This window comes from Petaurus breviceps, unplaced genomic scaffold (assembly GCF_028583685.1).
Source record: "Petaurus breviceps papuanus isolate PSGF00001 unplaced genomic scaffold, PetGlider_PUasm1.0 138, whole genome shotgun sequence".
Taxonomy (NCBI): Eukaryota; Metazoa; Chordata; class Mammalia; order Diprotodontia; family Petauridae; genus Petaurus; species Petaurus breviceps.
The window spans coordinates 23,455,768-23,480,374 of NW_027185694.1; the positions used below are offsets into that span (position 1 = coordinate 23,455,768).

Here is a 24,607-nt window from a genome sequence, read left to right on the forward strand (position 1 = left end):
TCTCTCTCTCTCTCTCTCTCTCTCTCTCTCTCTCTCTCTCTCTCTCTCTCTTTGTCTCTCTCTCCCTCTCTCTGTCTCTGTCTCTCTATCTCTCTCATCTCAGAGAAACAGACCAAGCAGACAAACTCAAGTTTTCAGAGTTCTCCTAGGTCGTTGAGTTAGTCCAGGCTGAGTAAGAATGCCTGGAGAGAGCCTCAGGCACAAAGGGAGGCAGAGAAAGGGAAGAAGATTAGAAGGGAGGAGTGAATGTTCTCTAGAAAGAGCTGGATCCAAAAGCCCATTTCTTTGAGATTTAGAGCATCTTGTGAATGGTGTACTGGTCTGAAATTCAGAACTCCTGGACTGTGTTGAATTTTTGTCTCAGCTTTGACTTTGAATGACTGGTAAAAAGCCATTTCCCCCTTTTAGTGCCCTAGTCACCCTGTCTATGAAATGGGGATAATTATCTTTGGCTCTGGCCCACCTTCCTGGGGATGAATGAGAGGATGTCTGTGATGTGCTGGGCAGAGGTGGTGGACGTGAGATGAATTCTCAGTACCTTGGGCATTCTGTCTTGATACTTGCTAGAGAGGAGAAAGCCGGTTTGTAAGAGCGAATAGGAGAATAAGGCCTGGGTAGGGAAAGGGGAGCACTCTAAATTTGGAGGACTGTGTCAGGATGTCTTGCAGATTGAGGAGGGAGGGAGAGGGAGCAAGAGGGAACCCCATCGTTGGCCCAAGCTTGGCCTGTGAGGCAAGGGCTCTTGCCCTACTTTCTGCAGTCCAGGCATTCCAGGGAAGAATGTGCCACTTGTTGCTGAATTTCCTTGCAGGGGCTGGGGAGCTGTTTCACCCAGCTGGGCTAAGGGCTCAGGGCTCTCCTCAACCACCCACCCCCCCCCTGCCAGCCCCGGAGGGGGAGCCACACAATGGGGTCTCTAAGGAGATGTTTCCCGCCACTTCCCCCCATTGTTGCCCTTTCTCTCCCTCCCCCATTCCTTCCTCCTTGCTCTTTCAGGCAGATAAAGGGCTGAATTGGTGAATTGGTGGGTTACAAAGAAGAGGCGGCACAAAGCCTGAAAGAGGCAGAGGACTGTGGCTGCTTCCCCTGTCTCTCCCCCCCCCCAAACTATGAAGCCAAAGCCAGGAAGAATGATGACCCCAGAGTCCCTCTGGTGGCATAGCTGACTTCCTCCCAGTCCCCTGTGGCAGGGGGAGAAACACCCCCACACACATTCAAGAGCCTGAGTGAGGAGAGTGCCTCTTGGAAAAAAAACCCAACCCAAAACAGCAGCTGGAGTTATTTTGGAGAAAATGCCAGGATCATATATCATATCAAGGCTTCCCTCACCCCCTTCTGAGGCCCCAAGGTACTCTTGGTGGAGAGTTGGTACCAGCACAGGGAACTATGGACAAATATAGGAGGGGGACGGAGCTGAAAAAAACCAAGATGAGTTCATGGGAAGCAGTTGGGGGGAAAGGGGACAGGGACAGCAAGAGAGAAAGGAGGTTATGCTGAGGCTTCCCTCTCCTATCACTATTGCTAGAGAGGCAATATGAAGTAGAGGGTAATTAGGCCTCACATCGAGCACGACCTGGGTTCAAGTTTCACCTCTGAAACATGCTGGTGAAAGGAGTTCCCTGACTAGGGAGTTGGCTGTAGCAGCGCTCCTGCTGTTTCCAGACATTAGGGTCTAGAGACTGTCTGAGGTTGTCCCTCAGGGCTAGGAGGCAGAGCAGCCTGGTGGGAACAGGCAGCTGTGTTCTAAAGCAGCGGCAGCCCGAATGAAGCCTGCTTCCCACCCTTCAGGCCAGGATTTCGGACCAGACTCATCTATGGAGTTGCATCCCAGTGTCTGATACCATTTGTTTTCTGGTAACCAGTGGCCCTTACTTGGTCTTTTCCAGAGTATTGGGGAAAGACTTCCTAATTGAAGTGAGGACTAGGGGGTTCCCCTGGCCAGGGCTGAACACAACTTCGTGCTACAAGTCTGAGGCTGGAGTTAAAGCCCAGCAGACTGTTCTCATCTATGTGACATGACATAAGCTGGGCCACTTTGGGCAGGCCACTTCCACTCCTGCTTGGTTCCTAGCTCATTTATGAGGTTTCTTCTAGCTCTGAATGATCTCTGTTGCAAATCCTGATCCCACTGCTCCACCTCCTACCCAAGCCTTAGGGTGGCAACCTGCCTTAGTGGAGTTTGAATCTTGGGGGGATCACTTAACCCATCTATCTTATCTTATAGCACCTACCTCAGGGTTTTTCTGTGGACCAAATGAGAAAAATGACATTTGTAAAATGCTTTGCAAGCCTTAAGGTGCTATGGGAATGTCAGCTTTTATTATTCACATCACTTGTGAATCACCCACATATCTGAACCTGCCCTTGCTTGGGAGTTCTGACCCTGGAAATGATTGGTAGTGAAGGCATTACAACTTTTTTTTTTCCAGAGAAAGAAAAATAGGGTAGGTGAAGTGGTGGGCTACACTGGGCTAGAGGAGCCTACCCACTCATCTTCACCAGGGGATGACTAGAAGGACCATGGATATTTTTTTTAATCAAAGCAGTAGGTCCTTTGCCCACAAGGAAGGGTTGAACAGTGATGCTCTGGTTTTGCTTTCTGTCCGGGTGGGGTTTTCACTGCTGGTTCTATTAACTGCAGTGGTAGAATATTGAGACTTCATGGAAGAAGATGCGTGTGAAAGAACATGTGGGTGTGAGTGCCTTCCTGTGCCTCTGGTGGCAAATGTGATCCCACATGCATGTACACCCCAGTGTATGTTGTGGGGGTGGGTACACGTTGACAAGGGTATGGAGTAAGGTTCTACAAGAATGTCTGGGACACATCTCGGGTGAGGCTGTGGGTGTGTGAGAAAGTGCTCTGCATGCCTGGGAGCTTTTCTGTGTAATTGGTTCTTGGACGAGAGTGTAGAGAATTAAGTACAAATTCCACATGTGGCTTCCTGGGACTCATTCTGCTATTGATCCGCAGCAGACTAATCCTTCTAAGGTTTAGAAGGGGCAGCCTCTTGTCACCCCAGGGTGGCAGGGCCAGTAATGAATAGCAGGCTCCAAAGGGGAAGGGCTATTGTGAGTGGGTTTGGGCTGAGGTCTCTGGGCCTGCTCTCTCTCCATTACTTAGAACATTGCCAGGTCACTTCTCTTTTCTGGAGCTGTTCCCAAGGTCCAGGGCTTTCTCATCATCTGGGAGTGCGTAGTTGCAGAAATCTAAGTGGCAGCCTCAGCCAGGGCCCCATTTGGGAGTGGGGGAGGTAGGCTGTGTGTGCTTGGGAAGCTAAATGAGATGGCTCTCTGCCCTGAGGCCTAGGGGACTTGGTCCTTTCCCTGAGGCTATGTCCAGTGCCTGGGAATGGTCTCCAGATCTGGAATACTCAGGTGGGCTTGGGAAATAGCCTCCTCCCATCTAAGCTGCTTTTTCTCCCTTTGGCTGTTGGCTCTCAGGGCTGCGGCTGAGATTGCAGGCAGCTGGGGAGGGAGCTATTCCCAGCACATAGTGACAAATTCCTGACATTCATGGCTACTTTACAGCATGGAGGAGAAAAAAAAAGATCTAGGAGCATAAAAGATTAAAGGCCTTTGACTCTGAGAGGTTTCCTACCAGGAGTATAAAGCATTTCTACTCAGTCCTCACCTGCCCTGGTTTAAATCCTTTGGAATCCAAATTGTGGCCCCTCTTCCCACCCGCAGGCTGGGAAAGGTCATTTCTTTGGTATGCCTAAATCCCTTTTTACATGTTGCCTAGGGTGGGAAATCTCTAGTCTCTTTCTCTCCCTGGACAACTGGAAAATTCAGAAGTGAGGAGTCATAAGGATCCAACCCAAACCTAGGGAATGGCTTTCCTCTGCCAATCCCTCCTCCCCTACTCCCTCCACCTCCACCTCCCCTTCCCTCACATTTCCTGTCCTCCCAACTGGACTCAGGCGCCTCATTTTCTCCCCTCACTTCATTTTCAGTTTCACTTACACATCATCTTTCCTAACCTCAGCCCCCTTGCTAAGTCCTTTGGCCTTTATTTTTGTTGGCTTCTTTCTCTTCCCCAAGGGCTCGCTCTGTCTCCACACTCCCTTTGCCTCAATACTTCCCTGTTTTCCTGCTCTCTATACTACACCCACCCCCCTTTTTCTTTGCCTGATTTTCCATCAGATTTCAAGCTAATTGCCTCCAGCTGCAGGAGAGAACCGGAAAATCAGAGAAGTCTCCGTGGCGGTTCATTTGGCTGGGGTTAGAGCTCAAGATGGTTTCATTTAACGAAGCCCTATTTGGTTCTCCCAGAACAGGAGCTAGGAGGGGCCAAGGCCCCAACCCTAATTAGGGGTGGCTGGTGGAAAGAGTCCTGAATATAAAGTTTATCACCCTCTTTGCCCTTCTCCAGGCCCACTATGATCAACAACCCTCCAGCTCCAAGTGCATCTGTCCTTCCTCTCTGGACCCAATTCAAATCGCCTAAGCCCAGTGATTATGCCTTTCTACAGCATGTTGGACATAAGCAAAATGCTTTCTCAGCAGAAATTTCCATAACCCTTCCACTGCTTATGAGCTTTGATGGTGACAGCAGCACAGAGAAGAGGGGTATGAAAGCCTAGGGCATGAAGCTAAAGATGGAATTCACGAGTTTGACTCCCAGTTCCATGTTAGGCTCCCTCCCCCACTTGAAATTGGGCCAGAGGGCCTGTCTGCAGGCCCTTTGGGAAAAGATTTCTAATTTCCTGTAAATTCCCCACCTGGACCACCAGAGAAAAGAGTTTTGGCCAATATAATATGGTGGAAAGACCTGGGCTCCAGTCCCAGCTCTACCACCTACCATCTGCCATTCAATAAGCATTTCTACTATGTGTTTACCGTGTACCAGGCACTATGTTAAGAGCTAGGGCCGCAGAGAAAGGCAAAAACACATGGTCTTTGCCCTCATGGAATTTCCATTCTAACAGGGGAGACAACATGCAAACAACTATGTAATGCAACATACAGAGTGGATGGAAGGTAATCTTAGAAGGAAGGGACCAGGAAATAACCTCTTGCAGAAGGGGAGATTGGCTCTGTCTTGAAGAGAACCCAGGAGGCCAAAGGGAAGAGGGAAAGCATTCTAGACATGAGGGAGAGATGGCGTCATGTAAGGAATGGTTGGAAGGTGCTGCTGGTAAGGGGAAGAAAGTGTAAAAAGATTAGATGGATGGTAGGGGACTGGGTGTGAAGGAACTTAAAAGGCAAATAGGCTTTTGTATTTGATTCTTGAGGTAATAGGGAGTCACTGGAGTTTGAATAGAGAAGTGACACAGTCCCGCACTTTAAAAAAATCATTTTGGCAGCTGACTGGAAGATTGGAAGATGAACAGCAGCAGGGGGAAGAGACTTGAGGAAGGAAGACTAGAAAGCACAGTCCATGCTTGAGGTGATGAAGAGTCCCTGCACCAGGTGGTGGCTGTGTAAGCAGAGAGATGTTATGAAGGTAGATATGACAAGACTTGGCTACAGATTGGATATGTGGAGAGAAGGGTGAAAGGTGATGAAGGGGATGATTGCAAAGTTTGTACTGAGACTATGAGCCTGGGAGGATGGTGATGTTTTTTTTGTTTGTTTGTTTGTTTTGCTTTTTTGGAGGGCAATTGGGGTTAAGTAACTTGCCCAAGGTTACACGGCTAGTATTTTTGTGTGGGTGTTAAGTGTCTGTGAGGCCGGAACCAGACTCGGGTCCTCTTGATTCCGGCTGGCGCTCTACTCACTGCGCCACCTAGCCGCCCCTCAGGATGGTGATGTTTTAAACAGTAGTAAGGAAGTTGGGAAGAAGGAAAATGAGTTATGTTTTGGTTATGTTGAATTTGAGAGGGGCCTATGGGACATCCAGCTTGAGATGTCCAAGAAGCAGTTGGTGATTCATAGGCATGAGTATGAGCTGTGCAGGGGTACGCCTGGGTCTTTTGCTGTGTGATAGGGCTGCCTGTAGCAACAGGGGTGTCTTTCCCTGCTTCTGGGAATGCTCTGTTGTAGCAGCTGTTACTGCTTCTCTTGTTTCCTTCCCCTTCTCTGGTGCAGGAGGAATATGCACATTTGTCTAGTAACTTGGTCACTTCTAGGTTTGGTGCCCCTGTGCCACCTTCCTCCCGAATCTCTCAATCTCTCCGAGGTGTTTCCTAGGACTGTTCTAGCGGTGATGCTTATGTATTGGAACCTGGGTCTACCCTCTTTTCCACCCCTAGAATGTCATGTAGCCAGCTCAGAAAGATTGGACATTTTTCCCCATTTGACTTTGCCTGGCCAATTTATTTTAGTGTGGGTGTCTGGGGCTCTGGTTGGTTCAGCAAATAAGACAAAATATGAAAAATTTTAAGCTTTAAAAGGATGTACCCTGGTCCTTGGGCAAGGTGTGGGAACAGGGTCCAGGTGGTGTTTTTTTTTTTTTTTAGACAAGGCTAAAAAGATTATACTATATTTGGGATAAGGGAAAGGGTTTGATTAAAAGGAGCACTTTGCAAAGTTTGTACTTTTAAAGTTTAGTTGTTAATTTTTTAAAAATTGAGCTTAGTTAAATTTTAGTTTGTTTGATGAATAAAATATCCTTTATGAATGAGTATTCCATAAATGTTTGCCTCTAAAAAAAATAAATAAAATTTCCTGGGCACATAAAAGATAAGCAAGTCTGATTATTCAGGAATTTAGTCACTAGCTCTGAAAAGCAGCATCTTAAAGCTAGTGGAAAACTTAAGTGTCAACCACTTTCATTTTAGAGACTCTTGCAAAACAGAAAGATTATAAGATTTGACAGTGGCAAGGAACTTTAGACATCCCCTAACCCAAAATCCTCATCTTTCAAATGAGCAGTTTGAAGACCAGAGAAGCACACGGTCACAAGGGTCACATGTGGCAGACCTAGGAGTCAAACCCAGGTTTCAATCAAATATTTTTAAGTACCTAGTTATAAGGATATTCTGTGCTAGGATAGGTACTGGGGTTACTAAGACAAAGATGAACAAGTCCTTGTCTTAAAGGAGCTTTTTAAGGGAAATATATAAAAAAGTAAATACAAGATAATTTTGTTTTCGAGGAGGAAAAAATTAGCAAGGAGGGGATTAGGAAGGGCTTCATGGAAGAGGCAATATTTGAACTGTGGTTTGAAAGAAGCTAGGAATCCTAATCCAGTTATCTTTCTACCCCCACAAAAAGGTCAAACAGTGAGTTGGGTTCCTTTCAAGATAAAAATGTGCACCATTCATTGTCTGCCTCCCAGACTTTTTGGGAGTGAACTGAAGAGTGAGGGTGAGGGTGGTTGAATCCTTTTATGGGCCCATATGGCTAGATTAGAGAATTTTAAGATTCACCATGGCAGTTTGTCTGGGATTGAAAGTCAATAGAACCAGAGTTCCATTGCCTCCTCTGATAATACTAAACAGTCGTGTTACTGTTTACAAATTATATCACCTCTGAGCCTCAAATTTTCTCATCCACAAAATGGGGATGAAGATAGTTGTTTAACCTACCTTACAAGGCTGTTGTGATAATCAAATATGATAAACTATGTAAATGTCAATCTTTCAAGATGGAACCCTAAAGGAAAGAGCTTTGTTTTAATTTAGTACTGCTTTATAAGTGCTTTGAGGGACAGAAAAGAATAGAATAGATAGGGACATGTGGAAGGAGAAATTTCCAGTTGAATTCTGATGGGAGGAGATGGAAGAGATGGGGAAAGTAGCAAAGGAAAGGGGATAAGGGTTGAGGGGGATAGGATTAGAAGAAAAGACCTGTATATCACCTGCTATTGGTAAACAACCTCTAACTATCAGTCTCTTCCCACTTCCAGCTGACTCTTGTCCCCCGTCCTTTAGATCATCATGATGTGGCACAGAACAGGCACTGGGGTCCAGGGCTGATGACCGGTGTAGCAAAAAGAACCTGAATTAAGTGTCAGAAAATGTGAAAGCTGGAAGACCCAGCAGGAGCTGGTGCCCTGGTACCCCTGACTTTCCTCCCCTAAGGATCTATATACTAATCCCTTTCTCCTTCCTCACCTCTCCTCCCCTCCTATTCCTACTCTTTCAGGAAAGAAGCCAAAGCCTCTGATGCTCCATGACCATTAGACCCACTGTCTGTTTCCTAGTGTTTGTGGAATGGGCCCTTCCAGCTCCCTCTGGCCCATTGGGCCTTACCACCTGCTGTGCTAACCCTTGGGGATAGCTATTTGACCTGCCCATAGAAACCAAGGACCCTCGGACCTGGTCATCTGCTCTGAAGCTGTACCCTCCTTTATGTATTGTCTTCTTCAGGTAGAATGTGAGCTCCTTGAGGGCAGGGAATGTCTCAATTTTCCATTTGTATCCCCAGAAATTAGTATAGTGCTTAGCTCTTAATAAATGTGTTTTTGGGGGTGTTTTTTTCCCCATTCATTCCTTCATCTTTTTTGGCCTCAGTTTCTTTGTCTGTTAAAGTAGAGATCTGAGGTTCAAATAAGTTGATATATGTGAAATGACTTTGTAAATTTTAAAGGCCCATATGAATGTAAGAGATTATTATTATTATTAATAGTGTGCCAAGATAGAGAGTAGTGCTGTGCCTTTATTGTTGGCTCTCATCAAAAAACACCACTATTATATATGAAGCAATATGGTACAGTGAATTGAGATCCAGGAAGACCTGAGTTCAAAACAAGGCCTGCTTCTGTCACCGTGGTTTTGTGACCCAGGGCAAGGCATTTGATTTCTAAGTGCTCTAGGTCACTCTTTAAGGATTTAAGTTGCAGATAGGGGTGATGACATACATAAGTGGAAGGAGCTTCCTCCCTGGAAGTTCCCCCTATACCAGTAAAATCACAGATTCATCTCAATTCTTACCATATGTAAGCATCTACTAAAGTCAGTCTGATGCTGTATAATGGTGCAGAAATAACCCTGGGCTCCATAAGGCTATGTCATCAGAATGTAATGTCCGGCAGGTGCTGCTAAACCAGTACAGGCCTAGTAAAAAACAACAACAACAACAAAAAACAGCAGCTTAGTAATTGTGCTCTGAGGCCCAGCTCCAAAAGTGGACCACCATTTGGGATGATGAGCATTTTTGGCTACAGCTCCAGAAGACCACTTACTAGGTTTGTGAGTTGCATCAGTAAAGGAGTACAGAGTGGCTACTTAGGGGAAAATCATGCAACTTTCTGGAGTATTAATAGTCTTTGGAGCCCTGGTCTTGGAACTAGTGGAGGTGTGGAATGTTTATATATAATGAGCTCTGTTTTCTCCTTTGAGATTAGGCACCAAGGGGGGTGTGTGGGGTGTGTGTGTGTGTGTGTGTGTGTGTGTGTGATATTTCCCTCCCTCAACACCCGGTCCTCCCCATTCTGAGAGGACTCTTCTGGAGAACTGCTTGGTCACAAGCAACAATAGGCCTCTTTGTGTGTACAGAAATCAAGCACTTGAATCAGGACTTGGAACCCAAAACTGGCATGAGCATGCTTCGGTATGGGGCTGCTGAACCCCAACATTTTTTTTTTTACTGAATCAAAGACTTATTTTTAAAGTTCTAAATCTGGGGGCCTTCCAGATGATAAACCTGGGGCTCAGTTCTGGGTATCCCTCTTGCCTGTCTCTGTGTAAAAGTCCCAAGCAGGGGACCTGGGCTTTCTCCTCGGTTTTCTCACCCATAAAAGGAAAAGGCAGGGGGCGGTCTCTTTCTGGCACTCGAAGCCCCAGCACCCAGCAGCGGGTACCTAGCAAAGACTTCAGAAATGCTTTTGAGGGTTGGTCCGAAGGTCAGCTCCTAGTGCGCCCCGCAACGCTCATTTCTTGCATATTTTCTGTATGGTTGCATGTGTGCCTCCCGCATCCCCGAACCCAAGCTCCTTGAGGACACGCTGTTTCATTTCGGGAACCTGTGAGGTGCTTAATAAATGCTTGTCTCTGCTTGATTACATTAAATGCGTTGTAAAGCCTCTTGCTGCTCTCTTCAATAATAGCAAGAAAGGTCTTTTGTGGAGGATGTGCCCAAGCGCTGGGGCTATCGAGAAGATAACACTCCCCAGGTTTTCCCTACCCCTCACCTCCCCTGGTCAGCCGCGTGGACGAACGCAGGTTGACCACGTGCTCCTCCCCGGCGTGGGCTCAGAGAGCCGGGGGACCGTTAGGTGCGCGAGGAAGGAGGGGCGCCTTCAGCGAGGGAGCGCACGCGCTCCACTTTCTCGTCCCTCCTCGCTTCCTCCCGCCCCCGCCCGTTGTCTTTTAGGTGACGGTGAGCGACGCGACCAGTCAGCTCTCCCGGCTTGCCCATTCGACTCTCGCGCACGCGCTTCACTTCCTAAGGAGGTCACGCGCCGGCCCGGCCCGACCGGGCAGCGCACTCTCTTCCGGGTGACAGTTGGCGACCTGCCTGACCTTCCGCTTACCCCCGCCCCCCCTCGCCCCAACGGCTGCGGCCCCGCTGAGGGGATTGGCCTCGAACTGGAGAGTGGGGGCCCTGGGATCCAGGCGGGACAAAGTGTACGGAGGATCAGGGTCGCCCCCTGCCCAGGCTCTGCCTGCTGCTCCGGGGGGCGTCGTGGCCGTGTCCTCCCCTGCAGGAGCGGTGGTGAAGGCCCCCCCCCCCCCCCCCCCCGAGGTGGGAACCCGGAAGGGAGGGCGTAGGACGCTGCTCCAGCCCGAGAGACTCCGCCCCAGGCCTCCCCCCTTCCCCAGGCTCCCGAAGCGGAGGAAAGGACCTGGAGAAGCAGGTGCTGGGGGAGGCCTGAGCTGGGCATCCGAGGGCCTGCCCCTGTAAGAGACTCTCATGTGCCCGTCGTTGGCGTTTTGTCGTCATAACCTCGTGAGGGGACTCTCGTCCCTCCTTAAAGATACGGAGCCCGGGAGAGGAAGGTCACCCAGGCCATAGACAACTGGAGGCGGCCTCAGAGGTCATCCAGTCTGCAGATGGGGAAACTGAGGTCCAGGCAGGGAAGAGGCCCATAGCGCCCAGGTCTCCGGCCTCCACCCGAGGGGGGACGATCCTTAGGCACACGTTACCGCTTTGTGCACACACTTCTTACCCTTCCTCTCCCGTCCTCCCACCCCGTCCTCCCACCCCTTGCCCCCAAGCGCATTGACTCCTTTACTTTGGACTGGTTTGAAGGGATGGGGTGGGAGGCACCCCACAGGTCGGTCATTCTGGGCCAGCTGCAGAAAAGGCATTTAAGCACAGCCTTCTGGGGGCGGGGTGGGGAGGGAGGATGTATTGTGTCTGTGCTGCCCAGGTCACATTTGGAATATTTCAGTTCTGGATGCTACATTCAAAGGAGGGCCTTTGATGATTCATGCCTTATAGGGATTAGTGAAAAGAATTGGGAATCATTTGGAGAAAGCATCCAGAGTCATGATAGCTGACCTCAACTATTTGAGGAGTTCTCAGGTGGAGGAGGGAACCTACTTTTTCTGCTTCACCCCAGAGGACAGAACTAGAAGCAATAGATGAAAGTGTCAGAGAGCTTGATGTATAATCTCTAGGACGGAAAAACTACAATTATCTAACAAAAGTGGAGATAGGCTGCATTGCAAAGTAGTGGGTCGTGTCCCTACAGGTCATCAAAGAAAGGCTGGATGACCATGATTTTGTTAAAGAGAGTGCTTTGAATGACTTAAAATGTTTATTTACTTGTCTTGTATGTTATAGAAGGGATTCTTATTAAGGTATATTTTGAACTAGATAGGCTAACCCAACTCTCAGATTCTGAATCTTGCTTTAGGCAAGTGTTAAAAATTGCATGCGTAAAGGACAAACAAGGTTGAGGGAAAGGGGTGATTATAAAAGGATACATCATAGTGCTCCTTTAAATAGCAAATCCAAGTAGGATATTTAAAATAGGTTTGGCATCATAGAATTTCATTTTAGTTTTCATCATGATGGAAGGAGCCCAGGTTTGCAAACCTGGTTCTGCTACTGACTCATGGGAACTTGAGCAAATTTCTTCCCCTTTCTGGGTTTTTAGTGTCTACTGCAAAACAGAGGTTTGAATTAGAGGATCTCTTAAGGGGAAGCCCCTTCCATCTCTGACTTTGTCTAATTTTGTAAAAATCTTACTAAAGTAAGGCACGCCCACATTGCATTACTTTGCCTCCTGTTGGGAGTAGAGTGCTCAGACCTTGTAGATGATTTATAGGGGCATGGAGTAGCTGGAAGTGAGCAGATTTGGGTTTTATACTTGTCTCCTTTGATGTCACAATAAAGCCAATTATTTTAATAGCAGTAATAAGCAATTATGATTTTTACTTGGTAATGAGGATTTTTTTTTTGCATTTTAGTGGGTTTTCTGTTGTGCAAAAAAATCAGTGTAGCTCCAGTACTTTAAAGTTTTAAGAACCACTGTCCCCTTTACTCCTAACATCTGCTAACATCACTTTTGAGCTCCAGTGGCTTCCAAAGTGGGTTGTTCTTTGTCAGATTGACCCGATACACTGGAGTTGGTGACACAATGTATTCTGCAGGCTAACTCAGTGGTTCTGAATCACACTTTTTTTCCTTTTATATGCTAGTCTATAGAGTGGGGTGATTCATTATCAATGTGACTGTCCTTGCCTTGACTTGTAAGGCCCCTCCTCAGATAGGAGGTGGGGGAGTGGGGGTGGGGTAGGGTGGGGAGGAAGAGAAATAACCAGGCATCAATAGAGAATAGGGGCAGAAAGGTGGGTATTGGAAGCTAGTTTACATATTACTCTCCTAGAAATGGACCAAGATGATCCTGGAGAGGCCATGGCAGAACTACAGGGGCGCCACCTTGGAGGACTGGGTATCTTACAAGTGGCAGCTGGCACTGGCTTATTTGCTTATACCTTCTGGGCAGGGTTCCTTATGCCTGGTTTCCGAAAAGTGCCCCTGAAGCTTCAGGTAAGTTGGCCTTGGTGGGGAGAGGGGAAAAGATGATAATTGAAGAGCAGTTTCCAAATTTGTGTTCTTTCTGTTTTTTTTCCAGGTGCCTTATGTCCCGGCAAGTAGGCAGCAGGTAAAGAATGTTCTGAGTCTTCTCCGAGGTCGCTCTGGCAAGATGGTGGACTTGGGCTCTGGTGATGGCAGGATCGTAAGAAGGAAAAAAAAAATTTCCTCTTTCTCCTCCTTTCCTCTGTTCTTTCTGGCTGGGGCAGAGTTCCTTTCAGACTATTCTACTCTCAGTTCATTTCGGCATATTCTGCCAACATTTATTGACTGCCTGTTATCGGCAGAGTCTAGCACTGGGGGGAGATGAACAGTTTTCACTACATGAAGAAGAATGCAGTCTAGTGTTTTCAGGAGGTGTTGTTAATACTCATGGGTTAACTGTTACAGGACAGTATGATGAATGCATAAGCAAAGTACAAACAAGTGTAATCATTTCCAGTTGGGGAGGGAGGGGCAGGTTCAGGGGGGATGGTATGGGAACTGGGTCTGGAGGGATAGGTAGGATTTCAGTGAGCTGAGGTCAGGGGGAAGAACATTCCAGGCAAAGGGAAGGGTATCAGCAAAGGCACTGAAGTAGTACAAGCTCAGGGAATAACGAGTAGGCCAGTTGGAGCTTTAGAATGTGGAGGCCTTGAGCAGCATGTTAAAGAACTGGATTTCTTTTCCCATGTTCCATCTTGTAGGCCCCAGTCCCCTGCATCAGGTAAGAGGTATTTCTGGATACCATTCACTGTGTGCTGCTTTTTTCCCTATTCTTATATTTGCTCAGGTTCATGACACCTAGCTTTGCTTTGCCTTGTCTGCAGCAAACACCTACCCTGATCCTTGAGGGATATGGTAGGGAGTGCTCATTGTTTGGTACTACAGGTTTTGGCAGCATACAGACAAGGATTCTTTCCTGTTGTGGGTTATGAACTGAACCCCTGGCTTCTTTGGCTTTCCCGGTTCCATGCATGGCGGGCTGGTTGTGGTCGAAAGGTTTCCTACCAGAAGGAGGATCTCTGGAAGGTAATTGAAGCTCTAATACCCTTGCTTCTCTCTCTGTAGTTCAGGATTCTAGTTAGTTGGGAGTGGGTAACGGGTCAACAGGGTACATAAGTACTGATTGGCCAAGGAAGCCAGCATACTTAAAGCTAGACCAGGGCCAGGGACTTAGTGAATCTAGTAGTGGGAGGTGACTATTTTATCTTTCTCATCTTCCCACACATCTTGAAGAGTTAAAAACTTTCAGACCTGAAAAGATCTTATAAACGAGACCATATACTCCAACCCCATCCCCACCCACCCGTTTTTTAGAAGAGGAGACTGAGACCCAGAGAAGGAAAATAACTTCCTTAATATCACAGTGAACTAGTGACAAGCTGGGACTTCAACCTCTTTAATCCTTTTTCCATGATCTTATTTTATCTAGCACCCTTAGTCAGATCTGTGTTTGAGGAATAACATGGATTTCTAAGCCACTTGGAAATGAGCTACTTCCCTATTCCCTAAGTGATTCTGTGGTCTAGGGGTTATGGACCTCTGGCTTCTCTGAATTGGTTAAACACAGTCTAGTTTGGATGACTTAAGATATTTCCTCACTTGCTAAGATACTTCCTTAGACTTTAGGGACAGCAGAACCAGATAGTTGTTTTCAAAGGCTAGAAACAGTCATAAAAAAAAAAAAGCATAACTTTGGCGTTGGAATTGGAGGCCATCAGCAGAGGAAGAAAAGCAAGGGAAGATGCCTTGGACCAATGGCCTGCTATCTCCTGGTTCCTCTGTAGTTAAGGAACCATTTTAATTGCTGGAAATATGAAATAGACACATGTTTACAGGCTTCTGGGCTCCCCAGGTAGAGCACAAAGGTTCCCTTTTCTAGGTGTTCTAAAAGTAGAAGACATCTGCAAAGCAGTCTCTGAGTCCCCTGTGGCTGTCATCTTGTCCTCATCTCTCCTAAGCAGCCATATCTCTTCTGCAGGTGAACCTGGCTGATTGCAAAAACATCACAGTGTTCCTGGCTCCCAGTGTGGTATGTTTGAGCACTTCTAGAGGCTCTAGGGCCATGGGATTTGTTGAACTAAAATATTCCCAGGGCTAGGGAATGATTCAAACTGAGGTAATTGTTGCATTGTGGGCCAGTGCCCCATCTGTTTGGCTTCACAGCCAATGTCTGCTTGTTTCTCTAGCAGTCCCCGTGAAAAATCAGCAGGCTGTTCCCAAATGGACTGGCATTGGATGTTGCTAGGAATCCCAAAGACATCTCGGTGTCTGTGAGATGAAATGGGAACACTTTGGAGGAAAGTGTAGCAACCAGATTTAAAGATTCTTGGGAAGACCTTGTTTGACCCTAGGGTGGCAGACTAACCACAGAGTTACTGGCTTTGAACTTCAGCCTGCTGGGACCAGATCAGCTTTTTCCTTGCTCCTGTGACCCTGTCCTTTAAACCAATCTTTTATCTTTGTTACTGAGTCCCCTCTCCCACCCCCCATGCCCTTTACAGGTTACTTCTTTCCTGACTTGGCCTTTTTCCACAGCTCCCTCTCCTGGAAACCAAATTACTAGTGGAATTGCCCAACAAGGCCCGAGTGGTATCTGGTCGATTCCCTCTTCCCAACTGGGAGCCAATAGCAACAGTTGGTGAGGGCCTGGACAAGGTTTGGGCTTATGATATTGAACTCGTCCGGCAAAACATGGAGATGAAGGGAACTACCTTCCTACAGGGAACACCTGTCTAGGTTTTGGGGAGGTACAGCTCCCTTCATGAGAGGGGCTCTCTACCGTATGTGTAAGGGCACCTCTGCAGCCCTTGTTTGAACCAAGGATTTCACCTCCCTTAACCACAGAGAACCAGGATGTGCTCCAAACTAGAGCTGATCCTGGTCACTGTACTTGAGGCGCAAATGATTATTAGGAGACAACACTGAGGGAAATTCAGGACCACATCTGAAGATTTTCACTGGCAACAAAGGGTCAAGAACTGAAAGTTGTTTCCTGTGGTTCACATTTGAACACAATAAAAGCTTTTTTTTTTTTTCCATTTTGAAGCTCTCTTGACTACCACTGAAACTTAGTATACTTTCCCCACAACTACTTTACCTTTTTTTCCCCTCCATAGTTTTTTCTAAACCCCAGATTGTTTTATTTCCTCTAATGTCTTTTCCCCTCAAAGACACCAAATTAGGTAGGCCCGTCATACTTTATTGTAAGTGAGCTTCAGGGTACAGAAAACTCAAAGAACATTCCAGGACACAAGGCTCCAAAGTTTAGAGTCTTGTTCCAGGTTGCTCCTAGTGTCACAGTGATGGCCTAGTTCAAGGTCCAGGAGCACTGGGGAAGGCATAACGCATTAACAGTAATGGTAGGCACAGAATTCTGAGAAAATTGGGATTCCTCCCACCTGCAGATTTAGAGTTCATTCCCATCCCTAATGCTCCAGAAATCCGTGTGGAACTCCCTGCTCATAGGCTTTTAGGGCCAGTTCCTCCAGCTGGTTCTTAGGAGTAGGCGCAGCTAATGGTTGGTGATGCTTTGGCTCTGGGGATTTAAGGAAACTGGCTTCAGCTGCCTATGAGGACTCATTCCCCAGAAGCTTCCTCAGCCTTAAGATCTCCTGCTTGTACCTGTAGAGAGGGTCCAGGGAAGAACGTTTTGCTCTAGGTCAGGTCTCCATCCCAGTGACCCCCTGCCTGGGAGCTCTGCATATTGCCAGATCTGACCATTCACATTTTGTTAGTGCTGGGATTAGCATCTATCCCAGTGGCATCATCCTAGTTGTTAGGTGACTTTGGATTTCAATATCTCTCCACCAGGATACTTCTGCCAAGAGTCAGGGAAGGGTAATGGGGAGAGAGAACACATAATCCCCAGGACGTCTAGGTCCTGGTTTGGGTGGGACTAGCACTGGGATACTGGTTGCCTGGTATTTTTGAAAGAAAGGTTATTACTCCCTTATGTGGAAGAGGCAATTGTTGAGTGCAATGAACCACCTGGGATAAAGGTCCCAGAGTAACAGCTACATTCTTGTACCTTCTAAAGTGGGATGATGAAGGTGGCTTTTGGGAGGTGAGGTGATGGTGTGAGGGTCCTTAAGGGGTCAGGTGGGGAGAGTGGCCTTGCCATACAGCCACAGTGCTGGGCTCCCCTGGGGCAGCTCCACCCTGGCTCACCTGCCTAGATGTTTGTCCACATACTCTTGCAGTTGGGAGAGTTGTTCTTCTGCCACCAAGGCCCGGTTCCACAAATGGCTCCTCTCCCTCTCTAGCTCGCTCTGAGTGTAACAAGGAGAGGGAACAGACTCACAGAATCTCAACAATGGAAAGGATCTCAGAAGTCTGCTATTGCAAATTCTATCTAAAGCAAGATGCCCCTCAGCATGCCTGATACTTGACCATTCAACTTGTGCTAGGGAACTCACTACCTGAAGAGGTAGTCCATTCCATATTTTAATAGTTCTAATTGTTAGGCCCTGTTTCTTCCATTCACCAACTAGATCTGGTTCTTCCCTGTGGAATCAAGGAAAACAAGCCTAATGACTTTTGCACATTAGATAGTCTTTCAGATATTAGAAGACAGTGGTAATGTCCCCTGCTTTTTTCTTATTTCCAAGCTGATTGTTTACAATAATTTCAGCTGGTCTTTATGTGTTATGATTGCAAAAAAAAGTTAAAATTTTAACCTGACAGCAGGTCACTGTGCACATATTGCATGATTTGATGCAACCATTTTGTGAGGTGGGTGCTGTTATCCCCATTTTACAGATGAGGAAACTGAGGTAGGGAGAGGTTAAATGTCTTTCCAGAGTCACACAACTAGTGTCTAAGCCAGGACTCAAGACTACAGGTCTTCCTGACTTCAAGCTGAGCACTTGTTCCCCTATTCTAATCTGCTGCTGCTAGTCTTCATAAATTTAAAATCTTTTATAAACTGACTCCAGCTTATCTTTATTTAAAAAAAAATTATTTCTATTATGGAGGGGGGAAGGTAGGACAATTGGGGTTAAGTGACTTGCCAAAGGTCACATGGCTACTTCTTTTTTTGTGTGTGTGTTGTGTCTGAGTCCGAATTTGAACTTGGGTCCTCCTGACTCCAGGGTTGGTACTCTATTCACTGCGCCACCTACCTGCCCCACAGCTTATCTTTCTAGCTTTATTTCATGTTAACTCCCTTTCATGTACACTCTGTTCCTTCCAAATTAAACTACCTTCTATTCCCTATTCTTGCCCTGCCTTCTCCCATCTCCACGCTTTGTAAACAATCCCACTAATCAAAACTATCTCTCTACACTCAGGATTTCTCAAAGCACTTAGTCCCACCTCTCTTTTGTGATAAAAGGTACACATGTCTTTTCCTCCTTGCCCTCTGCCCCATTTTCCCCTTCTTCCTTCTCCCTCCCACCCCCACCTCCCCCAAGCTGTTAGCTTCAAACACCTTGAGAGCAGGAACTCTGGGGTTGGCACATATTAAGATAATATAGGCTTATTGGGTGGGTTTTGACACTCCCCCTACTCCTGTTTGTGCTGTTGTAATACTCCAGCTTATCAGTGGTCCTTTTACAAATGGGACTTCTGCTAATAGCTAGTGCCATTGGTGGGCAGCTAGGTTACCCAGTGGAAAGAGTCCTGGGCCTGGAGCCAGGGAGACCTGAAATAAAATCTGGCCTCAGACACTAGCTTAATGAACCCTGGGCAAGTCATTTAACCTTTCTTTGCCTTAATCCACTGGAAAAGAAAATAGCAGTCCATTCCTTGCCCAAGAAAACCCCCATGGACAGTAGGGTCCATGGGATCATGAGTCGGACATGGCTGAGTGACTAAACAATAGCAACAATGCTATTGCTAGGATCTTATTTAGCAGGGAAGGGCACTGTCACCTTCAGACTGGTACTTTGTTAATTCAAGTACTGGTCTCCCCAAAACAATGACTCCTCATAGTTGGCTGGGCAGAGGGCCACATTTTTAACACTTGCTCTGCCCTCTGCCCAATCAAACTTAGCTCATCCCTTTCTTAGCAAATGACCTTGGCAGAGTGATGAATGATAAACCACTTAGAATTAAATTTGAGATGACTGGGAATGGGTCTCCCAAATCTCAAATATAATTAGGGTCTTAACATATCTGAAGGGCCCTTAGGGGGAAGAGGGACTCACTTGTTCTGTTTAGCCTCATTGGGTAGAGCTAGAATCAATAGAAGTTGGAGACAGATTTTGGCTCAATATAAGAACTTTGATTTTAAAAAAGCTGCCCAGAAATAGGCTGGCACTTTATGGGCTCCTCTTTATTGGAGAAGCTCAAGCAGAGGCAGTATGGTTGCTTATTAGGAGAGGGGATTCCTGCTTTAAGCGAGGAGAAAGCTAGATGGCTTCATGGTAAGAGTCTATGAAACTTCCTTATTTAGCTATAGTCAGAACAGGACTAGAACAATAAAGTGTTGATCTTGGGACAGCAGAGAACTATTTCCAGGGCATACCCATCATCTGTATAGGAAGTCAGGTATAGCCCTAGCATATCTCCCAGAGAGAGGGTGGCATCCCAGACTGTGGTGAGTCTTGTGCCCAAGGATCTAAGATGGGAACCTTTTCTGCCCTTTCTCAAGGGGATGGAGCAGCTTTGATCTGAACTCCTAACTCCACCCTTGGACTGGCTCCTAGATTGTGGATGGTGAGTAGAGGAGGATTGGAAGATTGTCAGGTTGAAATAACTGGACTAGCCCTAGAGTCTTCCCTCAGAAACATCTACTACCTGAGTGTTTTGGGTGAACTCTTGAAGCTGCTTCTGGATTTTGGCCCAGATTACTTCATCCCTAGGAGAGAAAAAAAGAGCATATGTAGAAGATGTGGTAATGCAAGTAAGTCTGTGATCTCATAAGGCAGGCAATGGGACTCTCCACACATTTGAAGATTATTCTCTGGCTTCGACTGGCCCTATCTACTCAATGCCTCCTACTTTGGAAGGTTATATATAGATCTTTGCTGTGGTGGAGCAAGAACCTGGCACCTTTGGGCCTCACTTGATCTGACCACTTTCCTCATGGTACTGTGGAAAGTCTCAACTCTGCCCCTCATAGGCTCCAAGCTTTACCACAGGTTAATACATAACCGAATTCACATATGAGAAAATGTGAAGTGCTTTGTGTACTATCAAGATAATCAGTTATGAGAACTGTAAGCCTCCTTCTGAAACTACATGTCAAGTGATTAGAATGATTTAGATGAAAAGAATGGTCAAGGCATTGCTATAAAACCACAGAGAATACAGGAAGTCATTATAGACCTTAGCCAGAATGTATTCATGGAAACAAAAGGATCCAGAATACCAGAGGTGATAGTACTGTATCTTCTACCTTGTTCAGACCCTATCTGGAATAGTGTGGTCTTGAATGCTATATTTGACAAAGGAATGGGAAGAAAGCAGAAGTTGGAGTCAAAAGAACTGGATTTGAATCTTGCCTCTAGCACTCGACTAGCGCTGTATGACCATGGTGAGTCTCTTAGTCCCTCTTCCTAGTTGTAAGGTGAAGATAAAACTTGCTTTGCCCTCCTCTTAGGATTGGTGTGGAGAAAGTGCTTTGTCAACCTACAAGTGCTATGTGAAATACAGTGTAATTCTGTAGTTATAGAAATATCACAACAAATGCAACATTTGTTACAGGAAACAGAGGGAGGCAGTTTTAGCTTAATCATACTATGAGGAAGAATTTCAGCTGTCCCACAAAAGGAATGAATTTCACTGAAAGGTAATGAATTCATAATCACTGAAGATATTTAAGCTGGAAGCTAAATAACCACTTGTCAGGAATATTGTAGAAAAGAGATCCATGTTGTAAGAACAGTTGGCTAAGATTACATCTGAAGTCCCTTTAGAAATCTGTTTTCTGGGCCTCCAAGGTTTTGTTGCTACTGCACAGATGCTCTCTGGTGGTCAGTGGAATGCCTGCAGGGAGCTGGGCTCACTTGAGAAAACCCCTGCCTTTTAACTCAGGCAGCAACATGCTCACCCTAACCTACTGGTGTATAATTAGTTGCTTCCCATCCACACAGTATCAAGGATAGGACTGCACACAGAAAGTGTTCAATACTTAACTGTTGAATGAGTGAATAAGTGATTATACACCTAATAGCTCATTTGGGCCACTAAATAAATGAGCAGGGGCAGGACAAATACTATTTCCATTTGATAGATGAGGAATTTCAAGTTCAAAAAATTGTCATGACCCACCAAATATCAAATAGTGATGCTGTAGCTGACCCATGATTCAAACCCAGGTTGCCTGACTGAGCCTACTGCTTTCTGGGTCTGCCCAGGGTCCTCCAAGCTGGGGCACACTTAGAAAAGGAGAGGAGGTGAAGTCTTTGAGGAGTGAGGTCAGGAGGAGGGTGGTCTACCCCACATATCTCTTGCCCTGTTCTTCTATTTGTCTTCTTCCCTTCTTATTGCCTCCTTTTGCCTCTTCAAGATCAGCACCTAACTCTTGGGCTGTTAGCCCCAAATAAGGGTACAGTTATAACTCCTACTCATCTCTACCACAGCTCCTGTTTTGGGTTATGGAGCATGTCTGGTCACATATCAGGGACGCTCACCTTGGTGAAGATGCTCCCAAATCAAAGGCTTTGTTGGATCCATTCTGTGGGAAACAAAAAAGTTACAAAAAATTCTAGTACCTCTTTTCTTCTGGTCCCTATTCTTTCAGTGCCACTCTGGCTCAGGTCATTGACCCAGTCAATCCTGTATGACATCTTTGACATTGGCATTTTGTTGGATAGCCCTTGGTGATAGCTTCAGAAAACTAGAAACATCTCCCAAAGATATCTGGCTATCTTTTAATTCAGCACAGTGGAATGAGCTCTGGATTTGGTGTCTAGGTTCAATTCCTGGTTCTGCCTCTTGTTACCTTTGTGACCTTGGGTATGGTGCTCTCTGGGACTCAGTTTCATTATATGTAGAATGAAAGGGTTGGACTAGACAGCCCCTGAGGTCCCTTCCAACTATAAATCTATAATCTATGAACATGAGCCCTTTCCTTGGGGGATAAGGGCAAGGAGAAGGAAAAACTTTCCTTTTTGCTTTTATATGCTTTTAGGTATAAAGAGGATGAAACTATAGGCTAAAATTTGGATTTTCCAGGCTCTTGCTGTGTCCCATGTATCATAGGATATCATGGTTGGAAGGAATCTTATGGTTCATCTGGTCTCACCCATACCTTGAGCAGAAATTTCTCCTAGAATATTTCCAAAGAAATGGTTATTATCTAACTTCTACTTGAACAATGATGGGAAACTCAATATCTCAGTAGTCCATTTTTTGTCTGGATTGTTCTACTGGCTAATTTTTCCTCTTAGGAAGTAAAAATCTTCCTTTTAGTAACTTCTATCCTTTGTTCCAGCTCTGATATTCTATGATTTTCTGAATTGGCTGAATAAAATTATATGGGACACCTAGGAACATTGGTTTCTATTTGATGCCTTGTTGTCTAACTGTGGGTAAATAAACTCTACAGCTTTTTTGAGGTGACATGTGGATTCAGTCGAGATCAAGGTGGTTTAGAGCTTTACCTTTGTCTGCAGTTCCTGAATTTGAGTCTCCAATTGAGCCTTGTCTTCACGAAGCTTGTTGAGCTCTTGGGTTAGGTTGGACTGAAGATCAACCTCGTTGATAGTGAAGCAGGCTTCCGGAAGACCAGGTTCCATGTTGGGACCACCCTGGGCCTTAATCTGCTCTCTCAGGACCCTAAGCCAGGCTCGCCCTGTCACCCACTGCTTTGATTGTTGCCCACAGAACCCCAGAAGATTCCAGATGTAGCCCTGGTGTCATTTGGTAGTTACCCACATCCAGCTTATCCCAGTGAGCTCTCTATACAATTTCCTCCTGAAGAAGGCTGTGTTTCCAAGAAGCTCCCCACCCCTCATGCCCTACCCCAACAAAGGGACTAAAATGGACATGCCAAGATTTTCCTTTCTTGAGAGGAAAAAAAAATGGAAACTTTTGACCTTGTACTCTTTTCCCCATAGAAGTGGCATTAGGGCCAGAAAGCTGGGAGAGGGTTGGCCTGGTAGCCCATTTAGGGGGAGGTGTTGGAAGACCGAACCTGTAGGCACCGAGCAGGCTCTCATGACTCTTCATCAGGCTCTCCATCCTCTTCTTGTAGTTCCGGGCAGCCTTGGCCAGTTGTTGTTCTCTGCTTCGGTTTGAGGCCTGCATGTCATTTAGCATTCCATCCAAGAGTTTCTTCATTGCACCTGGCTCTGCAGCATCTGTCTGTCGAGGCCCTTGGTGGCCCTGGGTAGTATTGTCCATGTAAGACTGTCCATGGTCCCCGGAAAAATAGAAACCATGACTAGTTGGATAAGCCATGGAAGCCCAAGGGAAAGTGGGGAATGTGGCTCAACTGGGCCGCTGGTAGAACAAGACTTCTTCCAGGGACTTGTGAGAGTGCCTAAGGGAGGGCTCTCCTAAGAACAGTCCTCGACAAGAAAAATCATCTTGAGGACATAATCAGAACTCACCTGTAATACTCTTGGAACCCACTGCCAATCCACTTGGACCTATGATGAATGCTACTAGAAATTCTCTAAAACCCAGCCTCAAACCACACCCAACTCTTCCTTGATTGCAAGAATTGTCTCTTTACTTCCTACTGGATAATACAGCATCCATGCTTCAGGATTCTTATAGACTGGGTCAACCTGGACCATAATTGACTCAGATAAGCCCTGAGATGGGCTGATCTCCCTTAACCCCTCCCTACCCAATCCTCATGAAAAAATGTCCTTGTCTACTTCCCTCAGACCCCATCTAGTCTCTTGCCCATCTCATTGTCTTATGTTCTTACAGCCATCTTCTTCACATAGTGCAGAAGCCTGGTTCGATACTCTTCATTCATCATCTTCAGCTGTTGCTGCAGTCTGGAATTCTCCTTTTCCACTTCTTGAAGCTGCTTCTGGGAAGCAGACAGTGCCTGGGGGAAGTAGAGAAGGACATGTTAGGAGGCAGGGGCTTGAGGTTAACATGGTACTTTATAAGGTCTTCCTTCCCAACCCTTATCTACATGGCTTTCTGAGCCATAGCTCGAACTACTTTGCATACTAAAATATATATATATATATATATATATATATATTTAAGACAGTAGTTTTCAGAATTTGGAGAAATGTCTGGGATTAATGACTACCAGAGTTATGAGTTTGATGCTTAAAGCCACAGTCACCTCCCCAAGTCCCCATGTAACAGCTACTCTCAGTGATAGACCCCAGGTTCTTATTGCCTCATTGTGTACAAAAATTGGAGTCACAAGATGTGGGTTTGAATTATGGTTCTACTATTGTGTGACCATGGACAAATCCATTCCCTGGTCCACAGGGTCCTCATTTATAAAATGATGGGATTAGATTTTTAAAAATCCCTATGGCTTCTTTCAACTCTAAATGCTCTCTGATCCATCCTGTGAAGGGTCACTAGGAAAAAAGCAATTGCTGGCTCACCATAGCCTGTTCATCCATCTTGTGCTGTGTGCCATGGATCTCCTGTTTGGCATCCTGGAGTTCTTTTCCCAGCACTGCCCTGAAGATATAGGGTAGGCAAACATGGCTCTTGGCAGAATTAGTGACTCCCATGGGCTAACAATCGTGTCCTTCAGCTCTGAGAAACACAGTCCACAGGACCAGACATAATCATCCCTAAAATCTTTCCAACCCAGAGTCTGAGAGTGAGTGTGTGTGTGTGTGTGTGTGTGTGTGTGTGTGTGTGTGTGTGTGTG

General features: G+C 46.2%; 3 protein-coding genes across 8 annotated transcripts in view; 2 read left to right on the forward strand and 1 right to left on the reverse strand.

Annotated features, from left to right (window-relative positions):
• Positions 1-10,230: 10,230 nt before the first annotated feature.
• ANTKMT (adenine nucleotide translocase lysine methyltransferase) lies at positions 10,231-15,896 on the forward strand. Of its 6 annotated transcripts, none has more exons than XM_069108295.1 (6): positions 10,231-10,542; positions 12,665-12,828; positions 12,914-13,018; positions 13,744-13,884; positions 14,837-14,887; positions 15,394-15,896. In XM_069108295.1, exons 2-6 carry the CDS (start codon positions 12,667-12,669, stop codon positions 15,592-15,594), a joined length of 660 nt encoding a protein of 219 aa, XP_068964396.1. In that variant the 5' UTR covers positions 10,231-10,542; positions 12,665-12,666; the 3' UTR covers positions 15,595-15,896. The 6 variants fall into 6 exon arrangements, with proteins under 6 accessions (XP_068964396.1, XP_068964409.1, XP_068964403.1 ...); XM_069108308.1 differs by having other exon boundaries at positions 10,317-10,454; XM_069108302.1 differs by lacking the exon at positions 10,231-10,542 and adding an exon at positions 10,555-10,727.
• HAGHL (hydroxyacylglutathione hydrolase like) overlaps positions 13,401-24,607 on the forward strand; it is a 67,418-nt gene continuing 56,211 nt past the window's right edge. The window contains exon 1 of the mRNA XM_069108429.1: positions 13,401-13,579. The gene's annotated coding sequence lies outside the window, so the exon portion shown is untranslated. The remainder of the gene's footprint in view (positions 13,580-24,607) is intronic.
• CCDC78 (coiled-coil domain containing 78) overlaps positions 16,013-24,607 on the reverse strand; it is a 15,315-nt gene continuing 6,720 nt past the window's right edge. Inside the window, exons 7-14 of the mRNA XM_069108443.1 lie at positions 24,333-24,411; positions 23,684-23,809; positions 22,940-23,154; positions 22,407-22,581; positions 21,435-21,478; positions 19,597-19,657; positions 17,026-17,126; positions 16,013-16,479 (exon numbers count right to left, since the gene is read on the reverse strand). Coding sequence (XP_068964544.1) covers positions 16,425-16,479; positions 17,026-17,126; positions 19,597-19,657; positions 21,435-21,478; positions 22,407-22,581; positions 22,940-23,154; positions 23,684-23,809; positions 24,333-24,411 — 856 coding nt within the window. The 3' untranslated portion in view covers positions 16,013-16,424. The remainder of the gene's footprint in view (positions 16,480-17,025; positions 17,127-19,596; positions 19,658-21,434; positions 21,479-22,406; positions 22,582-22,939; positions 23,155-23,683; positions 23,810-24,332; positions 24,412-24,607) is intronic.